General features: G+C 37.4%; 1 protein-coding gene across 1 annotated transcript in view; it reads right to left on the reverse strand.

Moving 5' to 3' along the window:
* Nucleotides 1-17595, reverse strand: part of LOC149163084 (uncharacterized) — a 289574-nt gene that overhangs the window by 93436 nt on the left and 178543 nt on the right. The window contains exons 4-6 of the mRNA XM_089437519.1: nt 6288-6542; nt 6061-6147; nt 2556-2728 (exon numbers count right to left, since the gene is read on the reverse strand). Of these exons, the coding sequence (XP_089293645.1) occupies nt 2556-2728; nt 6061-6147; nt 6288-6542 (515 nt within the window). The remainder of the gene's footprint in view (nt 1-2555; nt 2729-6060; nt 6148-6287; nt 6543-17595) is intronic.

The following is a 17595-nucleotide window of genomic DNA, read 5'->3' on the forward strand; positions in this document are numbered from 1 at the left end:
AACCAGATGATGTCTATGTAGCTCCTGATGATGATCTTGTGTCTACTACTAGTAGTGGTAATGAACTTGATGATTGATCATGTGTATACTGTAGACTTGTAGTAGGCCAATGGCCTCATAGCTTGCAGCAATGTTTTTGGACTTTATAGGCCATTTAGAGCCTCATTTGTTATGTATTTTGCTATTTTGTTGATGATATGTATTGCACTCGGTGCCATTTTGATGTATTCACCTTTACATGGCATATAAATGAGCAAACTTTGCATATTTTGTCTCTATTGGCTTGGAATCATGGTTTTACATCTTAAAAATAGTTTTGTTTCATTAAAAATTAATTATTTAATGTATTTTTTTAAAACCGGTTCGTTTAGACCAAACCAGTGCCGGTTAGACCGGTTCCGATCGGTAAACCGGTTCATTAGGTGGACCGGTCCGGTCACCGGTTCCGGTTTTAAAAACATTGGTTTAGGGCTTCCTCCTCTTAGACTTCTCTTCCACTAAAACCCAAGACAAGTGGAGAGAAATCAAGAGTGAAGTGTGTGTGCAAATGACAATCAAGTCACCTATTTTTATACTAAAACGTTGAGCACATGTGGGGTTTATTTGGGTTGCAGGCCGACTTGACGAATTGTCCTATAACACAAATAAATTCATAACTCCATGAATACTTATCGAAATCGGATGATCTTTAAATGAATCCTACACCTCTCAATGAAAGGGATCCAAGAAAAATATCAGTTGCTATAAATAAGATGACCCACATTGAGTTTGGCCCTAGTTGCTAATTTTAACATACCACCACGTTTCCTGGCAACATAGTGATGAGGTGTCTAAACAAACCACCATCCCCAGACATGGAAGAGAATTGTCACTAAGTTTAACAAAGATACTACATTCCTGACTTCTTCCTCACGGAAGATAATTCTACTGCTATAACCTATGTTGCACAAGGACCCGTCCCCCCAAAAATACTCACGTACCCTGCGTCCCTATGTTTTGGGGACTTTTGGACCCTTAGGAAACGTCCCCAAACTGTTGGGGACTCCATTGGGGACTTGGGGACTTGCTAGCCATCCCCAAGACGTTCCGGACAAATTTCAGGGATGTTCCGGACAGATTTCAGGGATGTTTTTGGCAGATTTCAAGGGTTTTCTGGGCAGATTTCAGGGATGTTTTGGGAAGGTTTTAGGGATAATCCAAGCACAGAGCTTCAGTTTTGACAATCATGGACATTGATGATTGAACAATATGATCATTTTTCCCATTCATTTTTTTTGGAATGCATTGAATCTAAATTTTTTGTACAAGTTGCAGCTCAAAACATGGGTTTTGTATGATGGGTTTCATTTTGGATTTCTAGTGATTTAGATATTGGATTTTCAATGGTAAAATTACAAAAAACACCCTCCATGTCAAGAAAATAGAAAATACAACATTTTAAAAGGATGATCCTTGTGGTTATTTTTCTTGTTCTTTCTTAGATCATCTCAGCTTTTACATATTGTATGTGGGTTTCGAGGACTCATTCAAGTTCAATGCTTCCATCATCCCAACCCCAAGCATTGTGAAAACAATCAGATAGTTGTGAATTGGATTGAGTACTAAATGTTTAAATAAATTCCTATTCAATCCCCTTATTAATCTGAAATATGAATTTAATATGATTAGAAAACCAAATTATTTTATAGTGGCTTTCAACATAGCTATAAAAGTTTGCAAAACCTATTGAAAAGGGAATGCATTTTGTGTTTAACATAGTCATCATTAACAAGAAATATGAGGAAAAAAACTAATATAAAGACAGTTCTCCTTCATGGATTGTTCATGGACCTTATTACAAATTTTAAGTAGTTACACTTAAATTTCCTAAAGCTAAAGCTCATGTCTAGTGGCCAATAATGGAATGTCACTCAACTCCTTTTCAAATTGTTTGAGATTTTAATTGGCGAGTGTAAGGGTTGTACGTAATACTAGCTTGAAACAACTACAAATGTTAATATTGAATTTTGCATATATATATATATATATATTGTCGTCCCCAACCCCCCGTCCCCTGAAAATTTGGGGGTGCGCTCTAGCTGTTCCGGGGACTCGTCCCCACCATTCCCCTGTCCCCAAAACCAGTGCAACATAGGCTATAACCAACATTCATGATCTGTTAAGTGGCTTGATGTCACAAGATTATGCCAAATTCTTTATTGGCGTGAACATAATTGGTTTTGCAGAGTGCACTTTAAAGATGATCATCTTTTCCCAACGATATACATAATTGGCTTCATTTTACTTCTTTTAAAAGTATTCTTAACTCAAGTACAGTTTTTTTTCAGATACCCAATTATAAGTTCCTAATTGAATATAATCTAAAAACCAAGTTGTCTTTCAGTACCCAATAAATGCTTTTAGTCATCTGAAGACACCACTCTAATTTCAACTTCAACTTTTGGTACAAGTTTCAAGTTTTGAGAGCCAATATGGTAGCAAATGATCTGTCATTATACTTGCTTTAAATATTAGAGTCAAAAAATAAATAATATTAAAAAATAGGAGTTTTGTACCTGTAGTAATAGTTAATAACTGCTTCCACTTCATCGATGCCGTATCGAGGGAAATCATAACGAACATCTAGAGGAGTATCAGGCAAGTGTTTGCGAAGCTTTCCCACTGCAGTCGAATGAGAATATGCAGTCACCATCATGTCACTGTGTAACATTGTTCGATATGCCTTGACCTATAAAGAAGTAATACAAACGACTCCAGTTATTCATAAAGCTCTATTGCATTTTACTGTAAGAATATGTAAAGTCAAACAACCTCATATAAATCAGCAGACCATTTCCCCCACTCTTATACAGCGTAATCAATCTAGGCAGTACTTATGAAAACACCCTAAACATATACATGTAACAATTACATAGCTTTTTTGCCCTTCTCAAGCTTTAGCCTTTTGATGGTAATTAACAAAGAAATGCATTAAGAAAAATCAGAGAAGATAAACAATAATGCTCATGAAAATGCCAACATAATTAGTTTAACATGTGCTTTGCTTCCCCCATGTAGAAAGGGAGATAAAGGAGTTTCATCCAATGATCAGCTCTGGAGAAGATAGCAAGGAGTGAGCAGCTGAATATATCAGCCCACATACAAGCTGTACAGCAGGTCATATCGGGGGCACATTTGCAGGTCATACAGCAGTTGTGTGTGGGCAATACAGCAGTGGCACCAGGCCATACAGCAGTGTCGTGCAGGCCATACAACAGCTGCAAGCAGGCAATAAAGCAACTGTGCAGGTACAGGAGCCAGCCATGTTCGTGGGTTGATTCAGGATATTTCAGAGGGTCATAAAGGACATACAATGCCCAAAAAAATTCTGAAATTTTGCTGTAGCTTATATTGTTTTCTGAGAAAGCCAATTTCCCAGTACAGGAGCCCTTGTAAGATTTAAATTTATTTTAATGAGAAGTTGATTTGAAGGGAAAAAATATTTCTATTTCCATGTGTGAAAATTGGTTTCATTTGTTTAGTTTGTATTTTGCCAGTTAAAAATCCCAGATAATGCATTATATTCAGTGAGCTAAAATTTAACATTTATTTTTAGCAATGAAATCATTATGAAGTAAGTTGCCTAAGGACTGGGGTTAGAAAAGTAACACTTCTAATGGTTTCTAGCATAAGTACATGGCAACATTGGCCATTCCAATCCCAAAACCATGTCAACTCCACCTAGAAGTATGGCATAGAATTTAGCATGTAAATTGAAATCTTATATTTGGAGTGCGACCTTTTGACATCTAATTGACCCTGCAATCTTCTACCTATCTGCTACTATAAAGTTAAAACGTCCAATGGCGTATATGAACAGATTTAGTTGCCTTGCTGCATTGCCAGCAATAAAATTATGGGTGCTCTCTGACTCTAAGATAACTGTAACTTTGCTCTTCTTCATGTGACCTCTAGTTTCAAGATATAGGTTGGGAGATTATCATCATTGCCACTAATGAGATCCCGGGCATGGACTCTTCAACCCTAGAATCTAGTTCTTCAGATGTAACAAGTCCTCTATTTCTGAGACATATTCTTAGTCTTCTCTGTCACAGTCACTGATAGAAATGTGATTCCTATTCAACCCCGCGAGTACAAATTTACATTCATAACAGGGACTCCATTTTTCCTTAACAACAGGAGCACTTATTTTATTACGACCCTTTTTTCCTCAAAGTTAAGGTGTTAGTCTTTTGTGAGAGGGGAGGGACGTATTTAAAGGTTTGACTACTTGGTGCTGAAGAAATTCATGTTGGGTTACAATCAACTTGGGTTTATTTTGCCTTCAATTATATCCGTTGGCTTCCATATTTTAATCTCACTGCATAAATCAACCTTCAGTCCTGCAATATAAAGTCAAACTTTAATCATTGATTTGTGTATATTCTCTTACATTTCCAGTTTGGTATAAGAGGGTGAATTTGATGAAGATGTCCACTTCTTTGTCATGAACAGATCGTTCGAAAAGTTTTTGTGAACATTTACCACTTTGTGGATAATCCCTTAGACTTGCATGCCCACCACATGAACCAATTGTGTGCGTCTCACTAGAGATACATGGATGCTACTGAAATCTGCTCTTTCTCGTTTTAGGGTGAGTTCATATCATGTACCACTCCATCATATTTATCTAGTTGGTAGTTGTTTTGTTTAACTGGGCATCATATTTAGGCAGCTCAAATTTTAACCTATAAAGATGATGCCTTGACAACATTCCAAAATTTGAGAAAGCTGGGGGTTCTTTAGTATCTTTTGGATGGGGTCATATTGAGGTTCAGATGACTTTGGGACAATACGTAATGTTCCTGGGAAATTAATCACCCAAGAGATGAAGTAGTCTATCGATCCCCACAGGCTATAGTCCTTGATAAAGGGAAAACCCCCAAAATACCTAATGTTTGGGCAAGTTTTGGGGCAGCTGCGCAAAGAAACCCAAAAGTGGGGTTTGATGTGAATTTCACTCAAATTAATTAAGGATAAAATGCCCTCATGAAAATCTATAAATACAAGAGGGTTAAATTCATTTGGATCATCATTGATTGGATCAATTTTATCTCTGTTTTTTGACCCCGAGGCTCTGAGGGTTTTAAGACCCCCTTTTCTCCAATCAATTTCAGTGGTGAAAGAACCCACCCTAGTTGGTTTTCATTTTTTCGTTTTCTTCTACTTGTTCTGGCCACAGGGAAAACTCATCATCCAAGGACAACAGAATATCTCATGGCAAGTCTGAAGGTTGGATGAATTCATAGAAGCTAATTATTGAATATATCATAGTGGCCAAATCCCTGTGGAGATTCACCTGGAAACAGGCCGCAGTCTCTGTGCTTGAGCGGAAGTCTGTGGATAATTCATAGTGCTGGGCAGCGAATTTCCCGAGGAAACCTTCCTGTTGCAGACGAGATCTCCTAAGGACAGAATCCCATATCTAAGGTAGGATCCAAGACATCTAATGCTGAGATCCAAGATTCCTGAGACAGAGGAAGACAGTTGATTGTGACAAACAGAAACATTCTTCCAAAGGCAGACGAGTGTCCTGACGACAAGCGAGGACCTAATTCAGTAAAATTCAAAGTCTCCTGCAATATTATCTATGCTCTGTGACAGTCCGCATGTCTTGAAGCAATCTGTGACAGAGGCTCCTGTAGTGGTTCGGAAGATGATCCCAGCATTCTGACACAGATAGCCCGTGGAAATCTGTAATATACCCGAGCTCCTGAAGCAGTTAATTCGTAGATTCCTGGAACTATATATCTAGAAGTTATATTAAAGTTATGTTTATGCCACTATTATACTATTAATGTTTATATTATTGTGCAATATACAAGGTAATTAAACTAACGGATTCTCATGTTATAGTTAGTATACTGACCAAGGGTATGTTTACATATGACCTTCAATGTTTTCTAAATTTATGTATTATAAAGAAGCTATATATTATATGCACTACCAATTAACCAAACACTATTTAAATTGAGAGATATCCAGCTACTTCTTAAAATATCCCAAAAAGGGAAGACATACCATAGTAAGCTCTCGTGCATGAATGTCCCGATGAGAGTGCCGACCCGTCACTTCTTTGTATTGACTAAATGTAAACCAACTGTTGTACTACAACGTTATTAACAAAAACAATTCGACAAATCAGTGAAGTATTGTTTCTTATAACATCGCAGCCTCTTAAATGCCAAAAAACTACATACCACATTGCAAAGTAGTTTGTTATCGCCTCACACTGATGAAGTATATACCTGATCTATAACAAAAAGAACTGGCACCTCCTTCACCAAAGATAGCTCTTCTCTCAGCCGCACCACCACTCCAACCGCAGCGTGGGTAGTTGCTATTCCTGTTTGAACCAAATCAAATAAAGTAGATCCCTCTGGCATTGCTACAGCTTCTGCATCTTTCATTAATCCTACCCCAGCACCTTCTCCTAGGGTAATAGGTTCCAATATTTGGCATGGCAACGTCTGAAGAACACTTTCATGGCTTTTTAATAAATTCTGCAATTAATTAAAAATAATGACGTAAATATATACATGATAAACAAAACACTATTCACTGTTCAGCAATGAAATAGATTATCTTGAAAACATCCTCCAAAAAAACTGTTAAGAAACAGTTGACGAAGATGATAAAAGTTTGATGTTCTACATGAAATTTTGTGAGCTTGTGATTATAATGATATGTAGTCATGAACAGAATCAAAAATCCTCATCAAGCAATATTAAGGAAAATCATATCAACCTGATCAGACATGGGCACCTACTATGATAGTAAAGGTACTTCAAATCACAGTAAACTTCTCAATCTCTTAGAATACAAAATAATCCTGCAACCAGAAACAAAACAAAAACTAATAGAGCGAAAGTAACCTGATAATGGACAGACCATAGAGGACCAAAGCAGTCCCCAGTAGATCAGATCTTCACCGCAAAAAGGAATACATAAAATAAAGCTTTGATGGGGCTCCCAAAGGCAACCCTCCAAAAGCAAGAGAGGGTGGAGTTGCATAGAATAGCCAGTGAATTCTCTTAGCAGCCTATACCTGATTCCTTGGGGAAGCAACAAATAAGCAAAACAGAAATGCAATGGGTAATCAGAAAGCTCAAGCTATACATCTAACAAAGCTTTAAGAACGTTATTGTCATATAGGACTCAAAACTGATAGTCAACTTGTTCACAAAAGTAACAGCAAACTCTTCACGGCAACTGGTGCCTCAAGTAATGCAAGTCAATGTAGTGCAATTGCCAGCCTAATGCAGTTATACTTTGTAAGTTTGTCCAAGTCAGGAGGCTGTCAGGACTCCTTGCAATCATGGATATCCCAAATAAAACTCAATCTCAAATGTTTATAGCCCTGAAACCACTCATAATTATTTGGATGCTTACCATAATTAGACATCATTGCCAAAATAGTTTTTAGACCCACTTTGAGGGTGAAAAATATGTCTAATCCCCTCTAGAGTCTTTTACTTTAATTTTCTGGCAAAAATAAAAGAAAATTAATTAACCGTAAATTAATCATAAATTAAAATGAGAGAAAATTAAATTCTCTCCAAGCGGAAAATTTATCAAAAAATTATTGAAGTCCTTTTTCAAAGTAAAAAATATGAAAGGACTCATTTCCAAGGCAACAAGTTCCAGTCCAAAAATTTGTTGCCGCCAGAAGGAATTTTTTTCTCAGCAAAATTGAATTTCTGGGTCAAGGTGGTTATTTGAATGCGAGAATTACGATAATTCTATTTTTTGAAGATTCTCCAGTGGTCCAAAAGCAACCAAAAGTCAAAATTTGGTCCATCCAACCCAACAATCAAGGAGGTCGAATTCTTTTGGAGATTTGTGCACCAGTTATCAAGGGATCAAATCAATTTGACAAGGACCAAACCATGGATCAAGGAAACTAGTCATTATTTCCACTTGGAGGGGTTTGATGCTCTCATTTTCTATATAAGGAAGTTATTATGCTCCTCATTGTATGTTGTACTTATCAGAAGATCATTTGTATCGAGCTTTGAGTCAAGCTCTACTGGTTGTAATCTTTTTTCTGGAATAATAAAGCAAAAGTCTTTGGGGGTTTATTCATGATGGAATTCCATTCTTGCTTCTTGGTAATATTTTTCTACATCATGTTCCTAATGCTCTACTCAATAATAATTCAATAAGTTATTATTTCATTAGCCAGTGGTTGGATTAACTATTTGCATAGGTATCTTGCATTAGTTACTAGGTTTAGAGTAGCACATTAAATTTGATTAATCTAGCAAGTATCTCTAGATTTTGAGGGTTTATTGTGTGATCTAGCCTCTATTGATCTAATAGCTTGATCTTAAGTGTGTAGAAATCTCATCAATATTCATATCTTGGGCATGAGGGTAAGTCTTCAGCTGAACCAGCCAACTCCAAAGACAAGAAGCTCAAGAGCCCATCGTGTTAAACTTCTAGGACTTATCTAGCAATTGTTTTGCAGAGATCTTGGCCATGGCTCTAATATAAAAAACTTATTTCACTCATTTATCTCCAATCAATTTGTGCAAATAAAGATAGATCTGCTAATTAGAGCTAAAATTTATTTGTGAATGTTGTAGATAATTTGTATATTATTTCTTCTAACCCTTGTAATTATTTTTGCTTGTGTATATAAGCCACTTGGGGTTTTTATTTTTCACTTTCTTGTAAATCTAGTGGGATGGTTAGGGTTTCTTCTTGAAATTATTTTGCAGGTGGATATTCAATAGATCAAAGAGGAGATCGATTCCTAGAGGGTTTCAGCCCTCACCTAGCCTAGACGACTAGGGTTTGGGCCTAACATCACCATTTCTTGAAGGCCATCTAGCATTTTTTCAAAGTCGTGAGAGGTTTAAGGCCTAAATAGGCCTATCAAGGGTTCGATCTTCAGTATTGTGGCTCTCTTCTCCTTCAACAATTTTTTCTAAGGAGGCCGCAAGCCCTAAGAGCCCTAATTTCATCATAAATTCAGATTTTTTACAAGGGTTCATCATTAAAAAACTTTGCAAATAATTTTTGTGGCTATTTTCATCATTTTCTTGCCAAAATCCGACTCGGTTTCTTGTTGCAGGCTTCTTCAAAAAATCTTTGAAGGTCGAAAGTCTAATTACTAGGTCTATTTAGGTAGTCACAGGTCTTGGAAGGCTTGTAGACTCATTGCATTTGATCCAAGACTGATCTGACCTTGTTTGCAGGTCTAATCTCATACTTTTGCAAGGGTTATCATTGTTTTGATTGGGAATATTGCTATTACAAGTTCTGATCTATTGAAAGGCTTATGTATTTGATTACAGGCCTGACATCCTCTTGGGAAAGGGACTTAACTCTTGTTTTGGGCTCGGGTATTCAATGGTTCATCAAATTTTTCTCTCTAGCCCTATAGCCGCAAGGCCTAGAGACCTTTCTAGCCCTGCTCGCAAGCATTTTGGAGGTATGTTCTTTACTCTTTATCATATCTAGGGCTAACATTTTGTGGTTGTAGGAGCAACGTTGCCTTTTGGAAGGGTCACACCACTTGTTTGGAGCCAAAACATTTCTATTTGGTCACTGCACTTGACATATCAGTTGTTGAAGTGAGGCTGCAAGGCATTGGAGCATTGATCCTCTCCCAGATGTGACCTACTGCAAACTGTCATAATATATCAGATCTAAAGCATTGCATATAGAGCCTAATCACAAGAAGTATAATAATAACAAGCCTAAAAACAATAAGATTTGACACACATTAATCATAAGAAGTCAATAAGTGTTATATCCCTTGTCGTTGCATGACTGTGAGCTCCTTTGATGACTGATCTTGGTTACATTGGACTGATATTTCTTGACAGTGGTATCTTTTGAGGTCTGTTACATTCTTTCCATCACTAAAGTTGATCATTGTTTTCTACTCAAAGTTATGTAATTGTAGTCAACCACCTCATATTTCATATGAGGACATATTATGTTGATTTCATTTTGGTGTGACTTATGTCTTTTTGCATCCTTTCAGAGGAGGAGATCATTTTCCTTCGATCATGCTTCTTAAGATAGAAGTATTGATCTGCAACCATATGACATGACATTATAAAACTTAAATACAAGCTGTGTTGCACGGGTACCCGCACCCGGGGGTGGGGTTCTCGAACCCGTCCCGGGTTCCCGCACCCAAGTACCGGATTCGGGTACGGGTTCTTCCCAGACGAACCCAGAAGAACCGGGTTCTTCCATGAAGAACCGAGTTCTTCAAAAAAAAAATTTGGGTTCTTTTCCTTTAACGGGTTCTTGGGTTCTTCGGGTGCTTGGGTTCTTGGGTTCTTCGGGTTCTTCGGGTTGGGTTCTTCGAGTTGGGTTCTTTGGGTTCTTCATAAAAAAAACTATATTAAAAATTTAATTTTCAAATAATTTTTTTTATTGAAATTTAAAAAATAACTTATAACAAAGGTAAAAAACTTAAAAAACCCTAAATCTTTAAGACTTTAACTCTTTACACAAGCAAATATCTGATAGACTGATAGTGATTATTCTTGGCAGCAAAGCACCGCGACATACTAGAAGAACAAACACCGTGATCACTGATTACTAATTTCATTTAACTTTTAAGTTTTTTCCATTTGGTTGAGGCTTGAGCCGTCCCCGTTTACCATTTCCGGCGGCAGTGGGCAGCTTCAGCAGCAGTGGGCAGTGGGTAGCTTCAGCAGCAGTGGACAGAGCAGCTTCAACAGCAGTGGTATTTACGAGTTTTCGTTTTCAATTTTATTATTCCATGAAAAAGTTTCACAAGACCCGTGTGTGAAAAATATAAGTGCATTATAATTTATATTACACATTTGAATAGTGAACACCCACAGGGGCTCAACTACATTAAGCTGCATTACACTTTCATTGTAAGTGGATCGCAATTGCCCACTAGCAGTCACTACTGCAATATCCCTAATGCCATAGGTGTTCGTGATTACTTAAAACCAAAAATCCAGGCCTGTAGACCCGTGTTCTCTGTTCTGACGATGAGCTTTGTGGAATGGAACGTAGCCACCATCTAATAAGGCTCCTTGGAGCATATTAGCAAGTTTAATTGCAATATTTTCCATCGACACGTAACATTGAGCTGGCAAAACATATAATAAATAATTCCCTTCTCTATACAGATGGACATCCAATTGTAACAACTCAATTTAAAAGCTAAATATGTCACTTATGTCGAGAACATAGAATATATGGCATCGAAACCAGAACTGGAAAAGAGACCTCTTACTCTGTAATTTGAGCCTGCAAATTCTTGTAAATCAATTTGGAATGAAACATTCATTCCCGAGCCAAATAACCATCAAATTATAAACTGTAAATGCACACATACAGGTTCAGACATTTTCGGTCAAATAGAAAGTAGGATTGAGACCAGCCATAAGCTGTAATCAGCTGATGCTGTTAAATGGCGAAGGGCTATTTTGGACAATGGCTAAATTAAGTATCAAAATCTGCCAATTTCTCACAGCATTCTCAAAGTTTTCTTGTTTAAAGTTGAAAAAATATACAAATTCAAATTTCATATATATTATTAATTATAAATTTATAATTTATAAAATATAATTATTAAAATTTAATATTATTATATTACCCGACGAACCCACGCACCCTGTTTCCAAAAATGCCGTCCCCGTCCCCGTCCCCGCCCCCGTCCCCGCACCCATGTTTCCTGGCAAAATAGAATACAAGTATACATACCTCATTTTACCTTTAGATTGTACAGGCTTCTTTCAGCAGCTTCCTTGATTGAAAGATCTTCAACCCCTTGAACTGCTCTTACGTCATCATATCATTATTCATGAACTCCACAGGTTGGAGTTTCTATTGAAACACTTGCTTCATCCCTAGATCAGTGAATCATAGTGAAGATTCCATCAGAGAAGGAGAGGATGCGTAAGCAGGCTCGACTGTTAAGGCCGCCATCACCTTTAGGTGCTCGACCATAAGGGAGAGGGAGAGGGACGGAGTCACTTCATACTTCTCTCTCTCTAGCTAGGAAATCACTATCATTATATATGTCATTACGCCATACTGAACCTAAACTACCACATGCTCATATATAACTAACTACCACCATTTCAGCAGTCACTTACTCATTGTCAATGACATATATAATTCATGCATAATGACATAGAGAATATATGCTTTGGCGGAGGTTTGAACATCACAGATTTCCCTCCTCTCCCTCTCCTCTCCCTTATGGTCGAGCACCCTAAAGGGTCCTCTCCCTATGGTCGAGCCTGCTTACGCATCCTTAACAGTCGAGTACCTAAAGGTGATGGCGGCCTTAACAGTCGAGCCTGCTTACGCATCCTTTTGGTCGAGCACCTAAAGGTCCTATTATAGCAACTATTTACCCACCCACCCCAATCCCCGGTGTGAAGCATTCTTCAAATGTTTGAGTTCTGAAAAGTTGTTGCTTACAACTTGCCTTCTTTCATAGAAACCCTAAGTTGTTGACAGAGGCATCTTACTTATCCTCGTGATCATAGTCACCCTTGTGATGATGTCACGAGATCTTGTTTCTAATACTTCCATAATGTTACACCACATCCTATAACATATTGTAGTCACATTCTATGCAGGATCTAGGAGCCTAGAAAGAGACTTATAGAGAGAGGCTAACTTAAAGAATTCTACTCCCTCTTATCATGGAATCCATTCAGCTCCTTCCATCCTAACCAGTAGCATGAATTTTCTTTTTCTCCTCTATTTGATATTGTCCTTTAAGGACCATCTTTTCTTCTTCCAGCTTCTTTTAAGTCTCCAATATTATCTATGTGAGAGGACTTTAAAAGTTTCTTCTCATGAATTCAAAGGAGACCTATTTCAATGACTTCACCTATCTATAAGGACAGAGACTATCCTCCTTATACAAGGACCAGCATATCGATTTGTACAACGAAGTCATTTAAATCAAAGATAGATCATAACCATGAAAGATACTTACTTGGCACATGAAGAGGAGATCCTTACCTTGATGCTTCTTTGAATGAGATTCTTGTTAGAGCATTATTGAAAACCTCTTACCAAGACTCCTTGCATTGTCCAACACCAAGCATGACAAAAACTGCTCCAGACTATATGTTATTATGATGTTCGAAACTGCTTCATCATCTTAACTTCTAAGGCACTTTGACTCCTTATCAGGTCTTTATGATTATTGATATATGGTACTGTATTGCTGACACATAAATAGACTGTGGAGTATTAGCAGCAGTGTGTAAATACTGATCATCTCTTTATGGCACTGAGACTTAGCACTGCTTGCCCAGAATAGAGGAGCTAACACTTCTTTAGCCCAAGTAGATTTATCCTAGTTTTTCTTAGCAACATTATCTCCAAACTGTGACTTTACCAAGGTAGTATGCAACACTTAGCATATTGTGATGTCACCAGGATTGCATGCTGCAAAACCAAGATATATTGTAAATATGAGAAACTGAATTGTGTGAGATATTTGTATTGAGGAGGTTTTGTGATCTTGAGTCTTGACACCACGAAGAGAGATTATAATGCCACTGATTTGAATTCTTTTAGAGGAGATCCAAGACTATTATTGTTCTTACAGTAGTCGCATCCCTAAATCATGCAGTAGTATAGAATATCACTATGAGCCCGAGACATAAAGCATCCATGTGTACTAAGATCATGTAGCATTATTGTGAAGTATCATTTGTTGTTACGTTGAGCCATTCATCATTGGAAGCATTGAGACTGTGAAGTACACCTGAGAATTGCAGACCCGAGATTGCAGAGGATGATCAATCTGTGGTTTTGTAATATCATGGCTGCTTCAACATTTGTGATATGACATAGATTTGAGTTTTGTAGTATGAACCCGAAACTGTGATTGCCAAAAAGACTATGATATCTGAGATTGTTCCTTGACATGAAGATGAGACGCAGCACTGTACATTTTTCAAACTCATCTTTTTTATTCGCTTAAATACAAACTCTATCCTTGAATGTCTCTTTTCTTCCCTTCCTTGGACTTTAGCACCTTAGCTTTGATACCATGTTGAAGAATCTAGGGCAGATGTGGTTAATGAGATTCTTCTTTTCTAATAACTATTTGTGAGGCCTTTTTAATTTTCTTATTAGCACAATCTTCTCTTTGACATTATTAGAGTGTGTGTTTCTTATTTCATCAAATAGCTACCAAAAACAAAGGGACAAGAACACGAGATGTTGGCATTTTGCCAGGGCCAAAACCTCTCCCTCTTGGAGAGGAAAACCCACACATAATTCTTCTTATAGAGATTCCAATTGACAAATAACAAGACCATGACACTTGACCTTCTACGCCACTCCAAGACCAAGACACCAATCCTCTTCTTTGTCACTGTTGAGATCATCATCATCGTTGCACCACTGAGGCCATTACTACTACACCACCGAGATCTTCATTACTGTTGCAACATCATTGTTGCACCTTCACCGAGGTCTTCACGAGATCTCCATATGAATGAGAGTTGCTCTTAGATCCACCGAGATCATGATTGTTTCATCATAGTTGTGCCTTCCTCGAGATCATAACTGCACTTCTACTGAGGTTATCACTATGTCAACAAGGTCTCTACCTTGTCTTCATCATGACTTTGATAACACGTCTTTATCAATGCACTAATATCTACATCGCGACCTTGTCTTCACTAGGATTATAACCGAGACCATGGTTGCCATTATGACTGTGTCTAGTATGTCGAGAGTGTCTTATTGTGGGATCACAATTATGTTGAGACAGTGATCATTACTACTGTGAGGAGGCTGAGACACAGATATGCTTGATCAAATTCCTTATGACTATAATTTCTCGCACCATGATTACACCCGAAATTGCAGAGACATTGTGTTCACTGCACCCATCCAAATGCGGAAATTTCTAAACAGAAATTCTATTACTGCAGCAACTGATTTATTTCACCTACTTATTATTCCCAATAAGTTATTTATGAAATCCCTTCAGTAAATATTAAAATAAATTCTACTGCAGATATCACATCATTATACAGAAACAAATATATGCACAAGAATCAATCACATCAACACAATTATTTTTGGACAATTGTCCCTGGAAAAACCCAATGCGGGAAAATCGGTGTAGCAGGGGAGGGTTTTATTAATCTTCAGCAACAATCGCTTTTATAGAAAAATTTACATAGACACTAGGAGAAAACACCTGAGACTTTTCTTCGAGACTTTTTGACACCCTGGAGAGCTTCCTTTCTCTACTGCATCAGCCCTGCGTCATTCTGCGTGGCTTTGCGCAGCTCTGGTCCCTCTCTGCATCATCCCTGCGTCTCTCTGATCTGCGTCTCCCTTTGTGTTGTCTCTCAGAGTCCCTGCGTCACTTCTTCTGAGCTCCCTGACTGCTGCTAATCCCCCCTCTTCCTCCACCCTGCAACTCTCCCTCTGAAATCGATCTTCTTCTCTTTGAGAATTAATTTTCCTTGAGATACTGAGTATCTGCTGGTGTATCTCCAACTGACCCTCAAGTCTCCTCTTATATTTTTCCTGTTGAGTCTTCAACGATCGAGATTAAGTCCCTAATCAACGACTAAAGTTAGATTTGGCTTCATCCTCGTCATTTAGAACCTTCTCACCCAGTTTTATATTAATACCCATTAATATTTTAATTTTTCTAAGTTCAGACTTAGGAACTCCATTAAAAATATTAATTATTTTAATATCTCTCCAACCGGATGGAATTTCCCAAACGATTTCTGGGTTTTGGAGATCTTATTTGCCTTAGCCTCTCCACAAATTTCATTGCTAGAGCACGTCAGATGCTACCACAATCAACACCGAAATACTGTACTTTTGTACTTATTCGAAATATTGTAACCCTATACCTTATCCGAAATACTATACCCTGAACTTCATCCGCAATTTCAGAGATATCCATGATCTTGTTTCTTCTTTTCTGCGCAAACCCTGACTGGGTATATATAGTGGTTTGCCCCTATATTTGAGCTGACATGTCCACTAAAAAGATGTGTCCTCATATATGAGCCGACTTGATGTTAATATTCATTTCGAGGCCGACTTTATCTGTCTCTCCATCGTTTTGTAGGCAAACTTCTTTGTGCTTGTCTTGGAGGATTGTGCTTGGTCTTGGAGGGCTAATCTAGTCACTAGGTAGACTCATATACATTACATATATGCTCAAGAAGAGCTCTTTACACATGTCTTTGACTCTTTGACTTTCCTAGACCTATGGAATGAGCAAGAAACGCATTCTTATAATTTACAAAAATAATATTTATTTTTCTTGACAAGGACAAAGACCAAAATTACATTTGTAAACACCGAACCTAGTTACAATGGAGTGGGCGAGGATCAGAGTGACAACCCCCATCCTGAGCATTGTCGTGGTGTCTATACAATCTGGGTGACAACAGGCCCTGTTGGGGTTAGTTGGGCAGCCAACTTCCTGGGGTCGTAACTTGGTCATATGATTTTTGTTTGGCGCATATGATACCTCATTGGAAAGATTTCTCTTAGTACTACAGGATTTGTGGCAAGCCCCTGCCTACAGCTACAGGCCTGTTGCAGACCTCAAAAAATGTTGTTTAATGGGTCAAAACAAATCTGAAAGTTCAGGACCCGAAAAATTGCTAAAATAGTGTAACAAACTAAATTTATATAAAAATAAACACAAATAATGTAAAGGACAACAAATAAGATAATGATTAATTAGTTAGCAATTAATGAAAAGGTATGTCCCTAAAGACATAATCGTTAGTGAAAGGGTACTTACTAGCTATATATACAGGACTCTCATTCTCATTTATATCATCTTACATCAATTCTTTATACAATATGCAATTTACAATTACTATCCTCCAATGGATCTCTTTGTCTACGAAGCATTTTAAATATTTCCACTGCGTATACGACTAATGGTCGTTACATTGGTATCGGAGTTGTTCGATCCTTTGGTCGCTCAATCGTTGCATAGAGCCAATCTGACCAAGTCTTTGGCCATCGAAATTCGTCAACAGCGTTGTCGTTGAAGCGTTTTGCTACTAGAATTCGGGGTTTCTCCATATCGCCATTTAGGCCTTTGGCCATTGATAAAAAAAAGCACAAAAAAAGATCAAAATTTGAAATATAAAGGAAAAAAGGAATTATTATTAGAAAAAAAACAAATATAGTCGGAGAACATTCATATATATAAAAAAAAGTTTTGCGTTTTGATAAAAAGTGCATGATAAAGTCAAAAGGGAATCTTTCCAAATATCTTTAAAACAATAAGTAAGAAGAGGAAGAGTAGATAATAATATCTTGAGTCTTCATTAAGTGGTTTACAAGCTCGTGGTTGTAGAAACCCATGGTATTTTAAAATTAAAAGAAAAACAAAAGGAATACAAAATCTCTTTATGTGAATGGTAAGTTCTACTTTTTACGTGGAGAACATTAACCGAGTGAAAAGTACATAAGTGAACATATATTTTATATTATACCCGAAGAGGTGAATAGCCATGTTTCACTAGGGTTGTAACTTTTCAAAAAGAAAAAAGAAAAAAAATATTATACATA

This window comes from Pinus tabuliformis, chromosome 5_2 (assembly GCF_031772625.1).
Source record: "Pinus tabuliformis cultivar Carrire ecotype Pingquan chromosome 5_2, CPIR1, whole genome shotgun sequence".
NCBI classification, from domain to species: Eukaryota; Viridiplantae; Streptophyta; class Pinopsida; order Pinales; family Pinaceae; genus Pinus; species Pinus tabuliformis.